General features: G+C 48.0%; 1 protein-coding gene across 4 annotated transcripts in view; it reads left to right on the forward strand.

Moving 5' to 3' along the window:
• LOC102695009 (connector enhancer of kinase suppressor of ras 2) overlaps positions 1-16,124 on the forward strand; it is a 103,076-nt gene that overhangs the window by 74,759 nt on the left and 12,193 nt on the right. For 2 of the 4 annotated variants that reach the window (XM_069193667.1, XM_069193669.1), the window contains 5 exons: positions 289-539; positions 10,100-10,137; positions 13,923-13,971; positions 15,475-15,523; positions 15,917-16,092. In XM_069193667.1, coding sequence (XP_069049768.1) covers positions 289-539; positions 10,100-10,137; positions 13,923-13,971; positions 15,475-15,523; positions 15,917-16,092 — 563 coding nt within the window. The remainder of the gene's footprint in view (positions 1-288; positions 540-10,099; positions 10,138-13,922; positions 13,972-15,474; positions 15,524-15,916; positions 16,093-16,124) is intronic. The other 2 variants (XM_069193668.1, XM_069193670.1) reach the window with 1 other exon arrangement.

Below are 16,124 nucleotides of genomic sequence, written 5' to 3' on the forward strand. Positions count from 1 at the left end.
GTGGGTGAGTGCAGTCTTGGACCTGCTCTGTAACAAAAGAAACACAGCGGTGTAGTAGATTAAATGTCAGTTTCCTATAGGAGTTATAAAGTTGCTCCTTCAAGAGAGTTACATCCTGTCCTTTAAGAATGATCAGGTTTCCGACCAGTGTCAGTGATTAGTTTATTGCCAGATTTTTCTAGTAATTCCGATGAAACCAGTCTCCTGGGCTTTTGTCGGGAGATTCTGGTTTCCCGGCCCCAGAGCGACGGTGAGGTTAACCTCCTCCCCCTTCTCTGTCTCCCCCAGACTCGGAAAACTCCCTCCTCCGCTACCTGAGCGACGACAAGATCCTGGTGATCCAGGAGGAGCCGGAGACGCAGCGGGAGTGCAAGAGGGACACGGGGCGGCGGTCCCGGAAGAAGGGCAAGAATCCCAGCAGCCCCAGCTATCCCATCAGCCCCAACTCCCTGCTGGCCCCCACTGTCAGGATGGACTCGGGTCCCCCTGAGAGCCTGCCCTTCCCGCTGCCCGAGAGCAACACCGTGCCGCTGTACCACGTGAGCGCTCTCTTCCTCTACCTGCTTCCAGCGGCGGCCTGCCTGCCCAATAGCTGGAAGTCCCTGTAAAAGTGTCAAGCTGCAGAACCGCAAAGGAGCGGAGCGATTTTATTCTGCCCCTGAACGTGGGTTTAAAAATTTAGCCTGATGTGACCATTTAAAAAAAAAAAAAGCAGAGTGATTATTTTTTAAAAGACTTTGAAAGCTGCCCCATGATAGTTGCCCCGTAGTTAGATGTGTCTTAATCAGGTTCAGGTAATTTGATTAATCGGGGTTTGCTTGTGCATGAAGGGGATTGCTGTTGCCCAACATTAGCAATGACTGACCGCTAGAATGGTCAGTTGACCGAGGGGGTTAATGGGTTGAATTCTTTTCCTGCTTTGAGTCTAGTTCTGAGGTCTGCTGACCACTGTTTCTTTGAGCTGCAAGCCAGATTTTTTCAGAGCTCACCTGTGAGCTCATCTCCATTGCTGCTGCACTCCGTTCAGGGCAGTGTCCCACGGTTGAGCTTTCGGCCAGGCCTGGGCCCTGCAGGAGAAAGCGAGACCTTTAACTGGCGTCCGCGTGACCTAAACGGAAATGGACGGTTGTGTCAGTCTCGCCCTTGTCCACTCTCTAACTCAAAGATGCGTTTGATACTGGTTAGACCCTGGTTGTGCTGTGAGAGCTGCTAGTCTGCGGGTTTGCTCTTGCAAGAGCTGAGGGGGGTGGGCCGCTGCCTGTGTGTGAAACTAGAAAGTGTTTTCTGAGTCAGGCTGCTTTCCATCAACCGCTGTCGTGCCGTCTTTGTCTCCCAGCAAAATAGACGTCATTTCAGGATTCTTTACTACGGCGTGCGAGCCTAAAATCACTGTTTTCTTTCTAGTATTTGGTGTACCCCTGCTCCCCCTTCCACCATTCCTCCCTCTACAAAAACACACATTGTTACAGAGTAATTTTCCCTCCTGACTCATCGCAGTCAGGGGTGGTGAAATTACCGTTTTCGCATGTCAGCTCTGCACAGGGGCCCGGGGAAGCTCCTTGCTGGCTCCTGATTCGTTGATTATGGCTTCCAGCCTCCAGCCTGGCGCTGACAGGCACGGGGACGAGTGGGCAGCTCCAGAGCTGTGCCAGGGACACTGGCGCATCCTCTGCCGGCAGGAGCTGTTTCCTTCTGGGCCAAAGCACAGAAAGGATGAAGAGATCCGAGTAGGGAGCTGCATCGGCACGTGTAGGCTACAAAGGAACGGGTAATGGTCCCAGGACACACCTGGAGGCTCCACTGCCAAAGCGCTGTGTCTCTTTTCCTTTCAGCATGGAATATACCCTTACTTGTTCCTAGGATGAAGACAGGTTAGCTGTGTGTGCCCTCAATCTATCTGCACTCATTGTTTGACAGAAACCTGTAATCATAACATGGTGTTCGGTCATTTACATCAGCAGTGACAGGGAGCTTAAATTCTAAAGGAAGGATCTGGACTTTCTACTTTTAGATGTCTGCATGCATATCTGTGTTTTTCTGACTGTCTCCATCCCTCGCTGTGCACCGTTTTCTTCAAAGATTGGAAAGTGCATGGGGGGGATTGCGTTGATATATCTTAGGCTTCATATCTAGGCGATGCAAAGTGTTTTCTTGAAAAAAAGTGCTGTGAATCTATAGGAGAGGGGAGCATTTCAGACATCGTTCTCCAACAAGATCAAGCTCATGGTTTATACTGTATGTGTCTTTGCATCATCCCCAAGAAGGAGACCCTTCTGTCATCCCTAGACGCGCGTGTTCAAAATGAAAGTCTTCCATCGATCTCCTCGTAGGGCAGTAATGTAAAGACTACAGTACAGAGTTCAGCGTGCACAGGGAAACATTTCAGGAGAAGCTCAGTTTTCCAGAATTCCGATTAAGAGAGTCTTCTTCAAACGACAGTGCTGCTCTAGTTTATTGTGATCCTGAAGCTGCCAGCATTTCTGAGACCCAGAAGCCCAAGGTGAGCTTGTCAAGGGAAATTACATTTGACGAGACATCAAGGAAGTTAGAGATAAAGAAGGAAATCTGAATTCATAATGAGTGTCATCATTTATTCATCAACATTGTGAGATAAGGCCTATAAATAAGCACTTGGTCTCTGAGGTGCAAACCTTTTGGATTCATTAATAATGGATGTAAAAATGAGATTGTTTTACTCTGAGAGCAGTACTGAGCCGACAATGTGCTCATGGGCAAAGCACACCTATGTAATAACCTTACTGTAATCACTTATTTCTGTGTCACTGGCTGTGGAAATGCAGGACTGGGTGCTTGGCATGGCTCAGCCATGCAAGGCAGGGACTCCCAGCTGAGAAGGCCTGACAGTGGGGGTTTCCTAATGCCGTGCAGCCACATGGTGGCTTTGGTACAACCAGTGATTGCGAGGCAACGAGTAATTGATTAACGAGGGGGAGAGCTCAGAGGAGGAATGGGTGAGAACTAAAAGGAGGTCTTCCCCCCCTTCCCCCCCAAGTGGAATCCCCCAGTTTTAACACAGCACCCTGTGGCATAAATATGAGCCTCCTGCGTGATCGTCTGTGTATGGCCCCACATGGTGCAAGTTCCACACCTTGCCGTGAGCTATCTGGGAGGTTTTGATGCATCCCAGGGGTTGAACAACCATGGAAGAAAACTCTGTGACCTGGAAGTGAAGGTTACTCGTTCTTACTCCTCCTAATAGAACCAGGAAATGCAGGAGGCATGCAGAGGGGTGGGGTGTGGATGGCAGGAGCTTGTAAGTTGGGCATTTCTGGCTTTATATTTGTAACAGGAGAGTGCAGCTCTGGTCTATTCCAGTGATGCTCCCTTCTGCCACACCCCCTTTCCCTGCTCAGAGCACATTGCCAGACAAGCAGGGAGCCTACGTTTAGGCTGTGGAGCCTTCTTCGTGGAATAAACCTTTACCTTTAATAACAAGTAAGGAAACAGATGAACTGAGCCAAAGAGCCTCCCGTTCCTCTCCACTATGACCTAATAACTTTAAAACGAACAGGCAGAGGAGCAGAGCAATCTCCCGCACTCTTCATATAAATATTTCAGGCCACGAGATAGCGGGGTGACTGGGGCAGCCCCAGGGGTGACACTCAGCTGGCAGAGGGCGACGAGAACAAGAGAAAAGTTAGAAAAAGGTGTCTCTCCTGGCCTCAGTGTTAAGTGAACTTCCAAGCAGTTTCTGCTTGTGTCCTCTGGAAACTGTTTCAGGGTCGATCCTTAAGAAGTCCAGTGGGATGTGAGTCAAGGCCTTTTGACTTAAAGGATTTTGAGTAGTTGAATCAAAGTGCCCTCATAGTCTTTTCTGTTGAGCGCAGCTCATTCAGTTCTTTTAATCTTAAAACAAAGTGTAGGCCTTTAAGCCCTTTAATATATCTGATGGCTCTTCTCCGGACTCATCCCAGAACAGCAATATCTTACCAAAACTTGCACACAATATTCTAAATTATTTCTTGCTTTGACATCAGCTCTGCAGGCTGGGGGTGATTGCAGGCATGCTCGCAGGGTAACTAGGGGTCTTTTTAAATCTTATTCAAAGTAATGGAGAAAATCGAGACAACTGCTTTCGTGCCCTCGAAACGTCTGGGTCCTGTCTTCCAGGTCTCTCGGCACCCAGAGAGAACAGTCTCACAAAGGTGTGAGTAACGAAGGCACAGACAGCTGAGCTTTGAGCTAGTTCATTTCTAACTGCTGTTTGTTCTGAGTAAGTAAATGTAGTCCTACTTTAAATATTGAATAGCAGGCCTGATCCACGGTGAGGTCTGGAGACACTGATGCAAGCCCAGCAGGCAGAGGCTTCCAGAATGTTAACTGGCTTAGAGAGGAGGGAGCTGTCTGCCTTGTGCTCTGGATTCGTCCTCCTTTAAATTTTAATCACTCCCCATCAGCACTTCTGACGCCTGCGTCGTGTTAGGGACCGGGCCGGGAATCGTTCTCCCCGGCGGGGAGCCGAGATGGCGTCACGGAGGTCTCGGCCTCGGCTGTCTTCCCGGGCCGCCGTGTGTGCCCCCCTCCTCGCAGCTGGGGCTCAGGTTCCGCATGGCAGGCCTATCGCTTTGTGCAGCATCATCCCCCGAAGCTCAGGAAGCACTCGCAGTCCTGTGTCACTGTCCGGAGCCCTAAACTGGTGAGGGGTGGAGAAGGGAGAAAGTGGTCTAGTCGCTTCTGCTAAACTAGTTCTGCTCCATAGTCCTTCGGCATGGCCTTGTGCCCCGTGAGCACCACTTTAATCTCCCAAAGGGAGGGAATTATCATTAATATCACTATATATATAGTGATACGTGTCAGAGAACACGTCAGAGCTGTGAAGATTAAAGATCTCTCCAAGCCCATTGTTTCTCATTTCAGCTCTGACGGCCACGACCACTCTAATCTCTCCGTCTGTGTTCTCAAAGACGGTTTTCCGAACTCATACATCAGAAAGACCACCGAAACTAAAATTATTCTGCAGCTAGGATCACACATTCTCCCTTCCCTTAACGACAGATTACTGTTCTTTTAAATTTTCTCCATTCATTGGAAGTTTCATTTCACACCTCTCTGCACCCATTCTGACTTCACACCTCTTGATTGGCCTCTCTTTCTGTCCCCTGCTCCTGCCTCTCACTCCTCCTCCCTCCCAACCTTTGTTGTGATTTTTAAAAATGTGATTTTTATTCATGAACGTCGCCATTGGCTTCACACACCGAGCAATAACTCCCACAACAGGGAATGGAACATCCTGTTTTCTTTCCAGTGTGGCCTCAGCGCCTTTTTGTCATGGGCAGGGAGTGGCTGAGCCAGTCTGCTGCCCGATGAGTCCCCCGCCTGGTGGGCACTGGCGTCGGAGTAAGATTCGACCTGGCACCCCACCGCCGGTCTGGGCCCCCCCGAGAACTGCTGAGTGCGCTGGGGCAAGATGTGGAGCGAGCGAAAAGTTACCGGATGGGTTTTGAACGCTGTCGGCACGCGTCACGCTTGAAGCCACCAGGCTTCGGTTTCCATAAGCTGCTCCCGCACAGCTCCGTTTCTGACCCGGCCCCGCCCCCTTCGGAAGAGCCGGGAAAATGGGCCGCGCTCGTTTCAGGGTTCAGCCCCTGTCGGTCGGGGTCGGTCTGCCGCAGGGGTGAGGCCCCTGGATCAGGGTAAGGCCCCTCATCTTTGCCCACAGTGGGGTCACAGCGAACCACTGCTTCAAGCCTCTAGAGAGAAGCAGGGAAAAAGTCGGAATGGCAGCGTCAGAATACAGTAAACCCTTGGTTTAACGGACTCATCGAGCGGAAGAGTTTTCTCGGGCAGTATTTTCAGCCCAAACGCAAAATATTACCCATCCCAGCCATTGTCTTACCGCTTCAACCAGTTCCGGGTCGCAGGGGTGCCAGAGCCTGTCCCAGCAAGCAACAGTCACAAGGCAGGGTACACCTTGGGCAAGGACACCAGTCCATCACAGGGCACACGCTGACACACACACTCACGCTTGTGACCGTTTTCCCAGAAGCCGGTTAACCTACCTGTATGACTTTGGGCTGTGGGAAGAATCCACACAGACAGCACCCCAGGACCAGAACGGTACCCAGGTCTCCAGCGCTGAGGGGCTGCAGTGCTCACCATTGCACCACTTGTCCACCCACACAATATTTTTATGCTTAAACATATATGTACTGTATATGAGCTTTATGGATCTCTTAACATATTTAACAATGGTTATTACCACACTCAATTGAAATTGTTTCTGTGCCTTTTTTGTCATAAATATACAAGTTGCTTATTTCATGCGTTGTAAAAACACCCTATAAAATTAACTCAAGGATACAAAATGCAACAAAGACCCATTGTAAGAAATTGACCTGCCGGTTCAGGGCACCATTGAAATCCCTGAATTTTAAACCCATGTAGTCGTTCTTTTTACCTTGTTTTAATTGGCGCATTTCCCCATTACTGCAGGGAAAAAAATGTCACATTTTAGAGAGAAAAATCCCCTTTAGCAGAATTTCTCCGTTAATTCTGAAGTCCGTGAAACCAAGGGCTGCTGTGCTGAAGAGTGTAAGAGAAACAGTGATGCAGGCTATCAGTAAAGCCGTTCTCGGCGGGGCTGATGCACACATCCCTCTGTGGGGGCCAGATTTCTCGGCAGCACAGAATTATTTCCCGCAGCCACCAGCTTTGATTCATTGCTGAGCTGCTGTGTGTTTTCAGTAGACTGGCTGGAGGGATGGACTCCTGGTGCAGCTCTGGGGAGACTGGCTCCCCCAGAGCCCTCCGGGACACTGGGAGATTCCCGACAATGGGAGTTCAGTGAACGGAGGAAGTGTGGGAGGCATTCTGGGTAAGGCAGCAGTCACGCTCCTCAGGCGGAAATAATTGCTTGGTTCATGTTTTCCCCTTGTGCCTTTCACGAGTCGGCAGTCAAAGATTTGGAGATGCATGCAATACGTTTTGAAAGGACTTGATCAGTGCATCCACTCTCTGTATTCCTGGTTGGGCACAAAGCAGAATGGGACATTAAAATGATATCAGGATATTTGTCTCTGAATCACTGAGTGTTTCCCATACCTTTAAAGGGAGAAGTTTTTGTGATGTACACAGACTTGAGCTTTTTAGATTAGATAGATTTTTGTTAGATTTTCTTTGTCAAAATGTACATTTCAAGACATTTTGGACAGAATTCTTCTAGCTGTTGAGAAGGAAATGTACCCAGTCTACAACAAACCCGTTGCTCAGAATGTTGTGCATGATTATTTGATGGTGTCATAATAGAATATTTATTCCAAGGGGTTTCGAAGCCCCGGGTCAAAGGTCCGGGTCATTCTACTGATAACAATGTATACAGCAGTGTGACTATTGATATTGAAGTGTCAGGCATCTGGAAGTACTGTGGCATTCATTTGAATGCTTTGTAAAGAATATGTTCCACAAAGTGATCAGCTAATCATCTTTTAGTTTCTCCAGTACGCCCTTGCATTTGCACATAGAGGCCTGGTAAATGACAGCTCATGATTTAGGGCGTCTGATCCTTGCACAGGTATTGATGTATTTGCTGATGGTACATCTTGGTCTAATGCATGATAAAGTGCCTTTCCAGAATGATAAATGTTGCTACAGACTAAGTATTACTTTAGTTTCTTGTCCCTTCTGTATGAAATTAGCTGTGGAGTTTTAAACAATTGGTGCTTTAGAATTTTGAAGCTCCTCTGCACAATCTGTGTATTTTTATGTTGGTGTATTAGTGATTAAAGGAAATTTGCTGTCTGTAAGTTTCTTCCTGTTGGTTAAAGCTGTTTACTGTTACAGTACTCAGAATTATGTCTGTGCACAACCACAATTTACAAAAGCGGCAACACATATCCTCACCTTTGCTTCGAAAGTCTTTATTTTCACTGCAATGACATCTGAGTCTTAAAAGCTGAGAATAAGGAAATGTGGAATTTCCTGGAGAGCCCCTGGGTAGGAGGCATTTTTACTGGAATAAATACAGTAAATGACAATAATGAGTCATAATAAATGAAAATAATGAAATTAATTAAAATAAAGAGTACTGGTAGATTTGTAATGGGATGGGGTGTTAATAGTGGAACTTGAAACTGTGATGGAAATGGTATGTTCTTGCCTGTTTCTGAAATGGTTTTTAAAAACGGTGTTCCTTGTGAGAGACGTATACCTTTTATAACACATATATGTGCTGTACCTACTATTATTTGTCACCTGAATTTAGAGGTTCGTTATGCAGTAACCTCATTATGACTAAATCATTGTGAATCCAGTTTTGGAGGTGGAACGAATCGACTTGACAATTTTCTCTCATTTCTGCTTTATGAGTGATGGAAATCTTGCACTAATGGAAACTTTAGGCTGTGGTGGCCGTTAGGCCATGCATGAATACACATGCTTACTGTAGCATGTACGAAATGCTTTTCCCTGTAGGTTTCCGCTGTGTTTTAAATAGGGCAGTGCGGTGGTATTTGGGAGGATACATGGTTGTTATGTAACCCGCTGGGTCCCGGCACGACGACCAGCAGAACAACGCGAATGCTCCAGGCTGTTAAGGAGGGCTATTTTAAGACCCCGGCTTTAAGAAGTCGTTTACTCTGCTCCACACAGCTGGAGAGGGCTGGCTGAGGTGGGAGTCTGGTGCGGACCCCCCGGCTGCCAGCCTCTCTTCATCTGCAGGTCGTGGAGAGAGATCAGAGGGCGTGCAGTTTCTGAATTATTCAGAAGCGGAATCATACTGACCTGGAGCCACCCATCCAATAAATAGCACATACATACAGTACTAAAAAAACACACAGTATGAGACATACTGAGAACGTAATAATAGCATATCAGTACTATACAGTATTACAATATGTATTGTATTATATAGAGGCATTTTTCCAGATTTGGATGTCATAAACCCTGTGTGTCTCTTAGATCATGGGTCTCAAGCTCATTTCCTGGAAGGCCTAGTATCTTCTGCATAGTCAATTAGACAACTAACTTTCTTATTTTCTTCTTTAGACAAGATTTTTCCCAATATACCTTGCAGCAGACTACTCACTTCATTAGAAATACAGTTACCAATAGTATTTTATGATTATGCGGTTAATTAAATAATTAGACTAACTCTTTCACTGAAAGCTTGGCTGGAACAAAAATCAGAAGACCCTGATTAGCTCCCCCAGGAACTCAGCCCGAGACCCCGGCTTTAGGAGCGCCTGCTCTTCTGTGTGAAATAAGCGCGGTAGTCTCTCTGCGCTGATAGCTCATGTCCGTTGTTAGCTTTCTCAGAGGTTCCTGCCTCAGGGGGGAGAAGCCCGGAGCCGTCTTCAGTGTGAAGCGACTTTCAGGCTGACAGGACTTGACCCTTCGTTTAAAGATCACTGCTCTGTGCTCTACTTGAGCACTTTTTATATTCCTACTGGATGGCAGGGATATTGGGCCATCATTGCTGCCTCGCTGCGCCAGGGCCCTGGGTTCAGTTCACAGAATGCCATCTGTGTGGAGTTTGCATGTTCCCCTCGTGTTTTTTGTGGGTTTCCTCCAGTTGCCCTGGTTTCCTCCCACTGTCCAAAACCATGCTGGTAGGCTTTTGGGAAAATTGGGCCTGGTGTGAATGTGCGAGATCCGTGCGTCTTCCCTGTGATGGACTGGCGTCCCATCCAGGGTGTACCCTGCCTTTGCGCCCGTTGCTGGCTGGGATAGACGCCAGCTCAACCCCGCGACCCTGAATTGGACTGGAAGTTGGATGGGGGGGGGGTAGTGATCAGATGGAAATGTTGCTTGCACACTGATAGCTTTTTGTTTACTCGTCACTTATTGGCGTGGAAGTTACCGAGGTGTTCCGAAAACCACCCCTTCTCATGCTCCCCACCACCCCCACCCCCGCGGTTAAATAACAGGCCCCCCAGCTGCCTGCGACGGGGCTGTTCCTGCTGCACTACTGGCACCGCCACCCATCTCTTTGCTCACCACATCCCCGGTGTCAGAGTGACATCACTCCCCTGCGCGCCGAGAGGCAGGAAGTGTGGGCTTGCTCGCGTTCCGTGACCCGACTGCCACCCCAGTCTCGGCCTCCCTTCATCCTCTGCTCTGTCTTTTTTTTTTATTTTCGCAGAGAGCCGGGGACACGCTGCGCGCAGGGGAATCGGACAGGTGAGCGCGCCTCTTTTTCGGGGGTCCTCTCTGAGTGAGAACGGGGGGCATGGAAGCAGTCAGACAGAAGGAGGGGGCTCGTCAGCCCGGACAGAGCTCGTGACAGATCTGATCAACCTCTTGAGAACCCACTGTGAATTGCAGCTGGCTCGAGTTGGTTTGCGGTGCTTCTCTGCGGTATTGAACATATTTTTATTAGCTGTAGAATGGGGACAGACTGGAATAGAACCAGTTGCAAGTGTGGCTGATGGAGTGTTATTAAAAGCTATACAGTCCAACAAATTCAAATGTGTTGATATGCAGTAAGTGTGTTATTTTACAAAAGTTAGCCAGAATATTATCTCCCTTTTTTTCAGGCAGAAATAAACCCCCCCCAAAATGTTGAATCTTGTCCTTAAAAAGTAAGGCAACAAAAAGGTTTTTCTTTTGATATCATTAAAGGAAAACAGGAGGGTGTTTCTCTGTAACCATCTTTATTCATTTCCGTTTGAGTCAGGCCGAGCTTGTGCATAGTGCTTGTTCGTTTATGACTAACCCGAGGCTTGAGGTCTGTTCATCTGGCTGAGCCCAGTCATTTTTGAAGAGAGACTTGAATGGATGTTTTAATCTGAATATGTTGTGAGATGTACAGTCTGGATGAGACACTGATATTACACTGACTGATGTTGTCATTAGTGTCCAAGGCACCAGCGAGAGGACAGTGACACTGATGTGAGAGTGTGCTGTGCTGTGAGGATTCAGGCTTACAGTTGGTGTGTGGACTTCTAAACCTTTGTGCACCTGAATGAATTTTTCTATCCCTTTTCTGTTCTCTGAATGTAATCTAGAAACACATCTGCCAACAGAGTGAAAATTGGACAGATAAACAATATTTGTGTTCTCATAAGAATGTATTTGAAAATTTCTGCTGAAAATCCATTTTGGCGGAAAAAACTGTGATAGGTTTTGCAAAAAATGAAAGCTTTGAAAAACAATCTGTCGGATGTCTTTTGTGGGGTTACCTTTGCTAATCCTTGAAATAACCCCTGCTAATTCTCTCCTGCCAGGAACTGAGATCAAATATTGGTGTCTGGAGGTCATACTCCAGAGAAACACAGTAATTCTCTTTTTTCAGCATGCTTGTTTCCTGTCAGCATGGTGGCTGAGTCACACTGAGCTGCTGACACACTGAAAGGTGATCACAGCAATCTGTGGCCCCTGGTCTCTCGTCAGCTCTGTGCGCAAGACTTTGCTCTTGTCCGATCAAATGTCTTAAATGACATTTGATCGGACAAGAGCCGATTGATGAACCGAAAATCATCTGACCACAGAGACTGGAATAAGACAGTTAATGACCAAGAAACTGGATATATACAGCATGTAGTGACAGTCCTTAAAAATGCAACAAAAAAAAAGATGTTGGATTCCAATGTTCATGTGTTGCATTTTCAATGTCTCTCAGTGTATATAGACATCGAGAGTAGGGACAAAGAAGTTGATAAGACAGATGAGGCATCCTGGAAGGTTACAGCTATGAAAATACAATTGGTTTTATGGTGAGCAAGGAAAATAAAGGATGTTCTCCTAGACGTAATTAGGTGTTCCTCTGAGCTTTTGGATGTCCTCTTGGGGTATTGCTTTTAAAAAAACTTGACAGCTATTTTGACAGCGATGGCGGGTGCTAAGGTCAAGGAGGCTCGTGACTGTCTCTCTCAGCGCAGTATCCTCATCTCCTTGAGTCTTCTGTCTGTGGCTGAAAAAGCTGCCTCTTGCTTCCTGTCACCCTCTGTGGGTTTTGCTGGGCTCCTAAGAGAATTAACCATGATAACCACTTTATCGTTTCCAACGTGGGTTCTCCTGAATGTCATTTTTGGAGTTTTTTTTCCCTTTTTGTTGCAACTTTGACTTTGTTCAGTTTCCACCAGAGCAGCACAAACAACACAAAGCGAGGAACGTTTTCCTTTTTCAACAAAAATAGAAAAGCGAATGATGTCATGTTGGCTGGGGAGGAAACAAGCAGTTTTGAAGGGTTTCCTACGTGCCATAAGCCCTTTATTTCTAATTCACAGCTTTCCAAAGAGGTCTTTTTTAAATCATTAAAGTATTTCCTTTTTTTTGTTTTTTTTTAATGTTTTTTCTTCTGATGGCATTTCATTTCATTCCAAGGTTGCAATGATCTTAAATAAGAGATCTTATCCTTTTGATTGCACCTTTATACTGTAACACTCGTCATACCACTGGATTCCAAAGCCCTTTGGATATTGAAGAGAGATATAGAACCAAGAGGTTGTAGAGGTTGTTGCATGTCTGTCTGTGTGCAGATTCAGAGGTTAAATGGATCCTGTTTCAGTTTTTTCTCCATACTGTGGCTAATGACTATTCTTATCTCAATACGCTGTCTTAATAAATAATTAGAATGAGAATTGCTTGTATTTGCCTAGTGATTTTCATCCTAAAGGACCCCCCCCAAGCACTGTACAGTGCATATAGGAAGGGACCCATTTCCTCCAGCACTGCAGAGGAGCCCCCACCTGGGTGACACAGTGGACATTGTGCCCCAGCAGCCCCAGTGCACTCCAGTTCAGGTGGAGGAGTGAGACACTCCTTCTCCAGTTGAGTTAAGGGGGAACTGTGTGCAAGCTCAGAGCAGAATTTAATCACCAGGGGTCGCAGCCCCACTCTTCTAAACACTATGATCAGATCAACCACTAATAAATCAGTGTAATGCCCCAGTGTGTTCTCACACCATTGTGGGGTCACCGGTTCGGGAATTCCCCTTCAGAGGTAAGAGTGCCCCCTACTTGTCCGCCTGTGGCATTCGAGTTTGCCGAGGCTGGCTCAGCTGGATCTCAGCGCAGGCCCTCCAGAGGTGCTGGCAAGGAGCAGGCCTGGCCTGGCAGGGCGGGAATGAATGTTTCCGATATCCCCCCGGGAGAGAATTCCAGGGATCGGCGGCGGGACCGAGGAAGCGAGGCAGCAGCCTTCGCCCGGCGCGAGGCGGGGGGATCCGAAACAGCGCGCTTCTCTCTCTTGTTTGCGCTCTGGAGGCGGTGAGAGGCACGGGGCAGAGGAATCGCTGCCAGTGTGCCAGTCCCACAGAGTTAATGGAGTGATGTGTTAGAGAGATTACCACAGCATCCTCGCAAAACAGGAGAGAAGCCATCTGTCTGGCATCTAATTGGACACCAAGCCTCTCTGCTGCAACAGTCCCTGGAAAGACGAGCGCCGATAAATACGTTTGTATTTGCTTTATTTTACAGCGCTCCGGCTCAGGCTGTTCGCGATCAAGGCTTGTTGTGTGCGCCGTGTGTTCTGATAGGAAACTGAGAGGAGGGCTCATTTCAAGGGAGCTTTTTTTTTTTTCCTGACCCCTGTTCGTTCTGAGAAGAATTTCACTGATTGTTGGTACCGAACGCGATTTCCAAAGAGAGAGAGAGAGAGGCTTAAAAATCTGGGTGTCACTCCACAACAAAACGCATCCCCTGCTATAAAAACTTTAAAGGTTACAGCTAAAAAAAAAAAAAAAACATACCTAGGTCAGGATAAGAAAAAAGTGTTTTTTTATTTCTGTTCTGTTCACTGGTTGTGCTTAAACTAGCACATCTGTCCTCCGGCCAAATTCCAGATGTGTCTCCCGGTAGCAGCACCCAGAGGTTACTTTCATCTGTCCAAAAGCACTGTCTCGGGGTTTCGTTCTGCAGGGAGGGGGTGGGTCGAAACGCGGTGCTCTGCGTTTGTCTGTCTGGCAGCCTCTAGCGTTCTCCTCCTCTCTTTTGACCTGTCTCCCTTTTCCATGCTCTCCGCAGGTATGCTAGTTCTGGCGTAGAGCGACAAGGAGGTACATCCATGAGGAAGGTGAGCTCTCTTCCCGCGCTGGCATTCACAGTGCAGGGACCAGCTGAGCTGAGTGTTGAGCTTATGCCTTGTAGACTCCCGGAAAGGTCTTGTTTTACTCGGATTTGCTTCTGACCAGCACAAAGCCAAGCGTTCACTGAAAACAGACACTTGACAACCACTCGCTGTCAAAGGAGCCTTGCAGCTTCATATTTAGTGGACCAGAATTCCTTTTTTAACAGAAATTCAGAAAAATGCAGAAGGAATGTAACAAATATCAACAAAGAAAAGATCATTAGACCATCAGCTATGAAGGGGCGGAGCAGTGGCTCTGTGGCTCAGGATCTGCGCCTGTGGCTGGAAGTTTACTGGTTCAAATCCCGCGGCCGGCAGAGGAATCTTACTCCGTTGGGCCCCTGAGCAAGGCCCTTCACCCCAACTGCTCCAGGGGTGCTGTACAATGGCTGACCCTGCGCTCTGACCCCAAGCTTCTCTCTCCCTGTCTGTGTGTCTGTGTCTCATGGAGAGCAAGCTGGGGTATGCGAAGAGACAAATTCCTAATGCAAGAAATTGTACAGAGCTAATAAAGTGATCTTATCTTATTATATCTTTAAAATTTACATAATAGTAAGATATTGAAATGCTTCAAGAGCCCAGCAGGCAGGCAACCTGAAAAGCAATTGTTTCGTCTTTTAAAAAGCACTTGCTTGAGAGGACAGGCGGACATGCACTCGTTGTCCGGTTTATTCCTTGCCCTGGCCTGCGGTTAGAGAGCCGTGCAGTTCGGATAAGCAACGAGTAGGTTTGATCACAGATGCCAGCCAAGGTTGGCTTAACATCCCACTCAGCCCAAACCTTATTAAACCCTTTAATTGGCTGTTGAGGCTGGACCCTGGTGATGCTGAAGAGAAGTAAGGGGAGAGGGGTCTCTGGGGGTCTCTGCCTGTATCGTAATGACTCCTCACTCTGCGTTGCTCTCCTGTGCTGGTCTAATGGGCTCTGAGCTCGCAGGGGGAGGAGAAAAAAGGGGTTTTAAGCTGACGAGTGAAAAATCTGAAACCAGCTCCATCATATGCACATAGCTGTAGCTACGCAGGGCAGTCTCAGCGTCCTGGAGAATGCATTCAGTCAGCTGCATTCACAGCATCGAGCCCAGGCTGTATGTTGGAAATCAGATGAACAACATGAACAGGAGTTTTGTCCAGGGTCTTGTAAAAAAAAAACCCGCAGAGACGGAAGTATACCCCCTGCCCCCCCACACCCAGCCCAGTGTGGTAACTGTGCAGTGGCCTGTTTTGCTAGAACACTCACTACAAGTACAAAAGTAGGGCATGGAAAATACTGCTTGGTGTGGCAGTGCCAGGGATGCTTGGCAGCCGGCAGGCTTCTGGAGTCCAGCGGATATCGTCCATGATCTGCAGGGTGGCAGAGCCTGACTACAAAATCTCTGCCTTTGGCTCAAGTGAATAACTCGTCTCTCTCTCTCTCTCTCTCTTTTTTTCTTCTTCTCCCTTCTGTCTCCAGTCATTTCACTACGCCTCCTTAAGGACTAAAACCAAAAAGAGGACAAAAGGTACGCGAGAGTGGGGGGCTTCTGAGAGCCCCCCGTGTGTCTGTGGCAGTGTGAGTGTGTGACCGAGGCTCTGCTGGGCGGGGAGGGTGATGTCTGTCTCGGGTATAACCAAGGGAAGTGGGGGGGGCAGGCTGAAAGAGCGGAGATTGTGGGGGCCCTGCAGGGCTGCAGGGGGGTGGGGGTATGTGTCTTAGGTATAACCCAGGAAGCTGCAGCCCAGCAGCACATTGATTGTGGGGGCCATGCAGGGGTGTGTGTGTGTCTCAGCATGGAGAGCTGAGAGACCAGGAGGAACCCAGGTCCTGGTGCTGGGAGCTGGGTTCGACAGAGGAGAAAGTGGCTGTTCCGGGTTCGGCCATTTCTCATAGTTTACAGTCTCTCCCCCACCACAAGCAGGCTCTCTGACCAGCGGGAGCCGCCGGAGGATCTCCTGCAAGGACCTGGGGCATGGAGACTGCGAGGGCTGGCTCTGGAAGAAGAAGGATGCCAAGGGCTACTTCACGCAGAAGTGGAAGAAGTACTGGTTCATCCTGAAGGACTCCTCTCTCTACTGGTACACCAACCAGAACGTGAGTCCGCCCACCTGACCCTGACTGCGGTT

This window comes from Lepisosteus oculatus, chromosome 8, assembly GCF_040954835.1.
Source record: "Lepisosteus oculatus isolate fLepOcu1 chromosome 8, fLepOcu1.hap2, whole genome shotgun sequence".
NCBI lineage: Eukaryota > Metazoa > Chordata > Actinopteri > Semionotiformes > Lepisosteidae > Lepisosteus > Lepisosteus oculatus.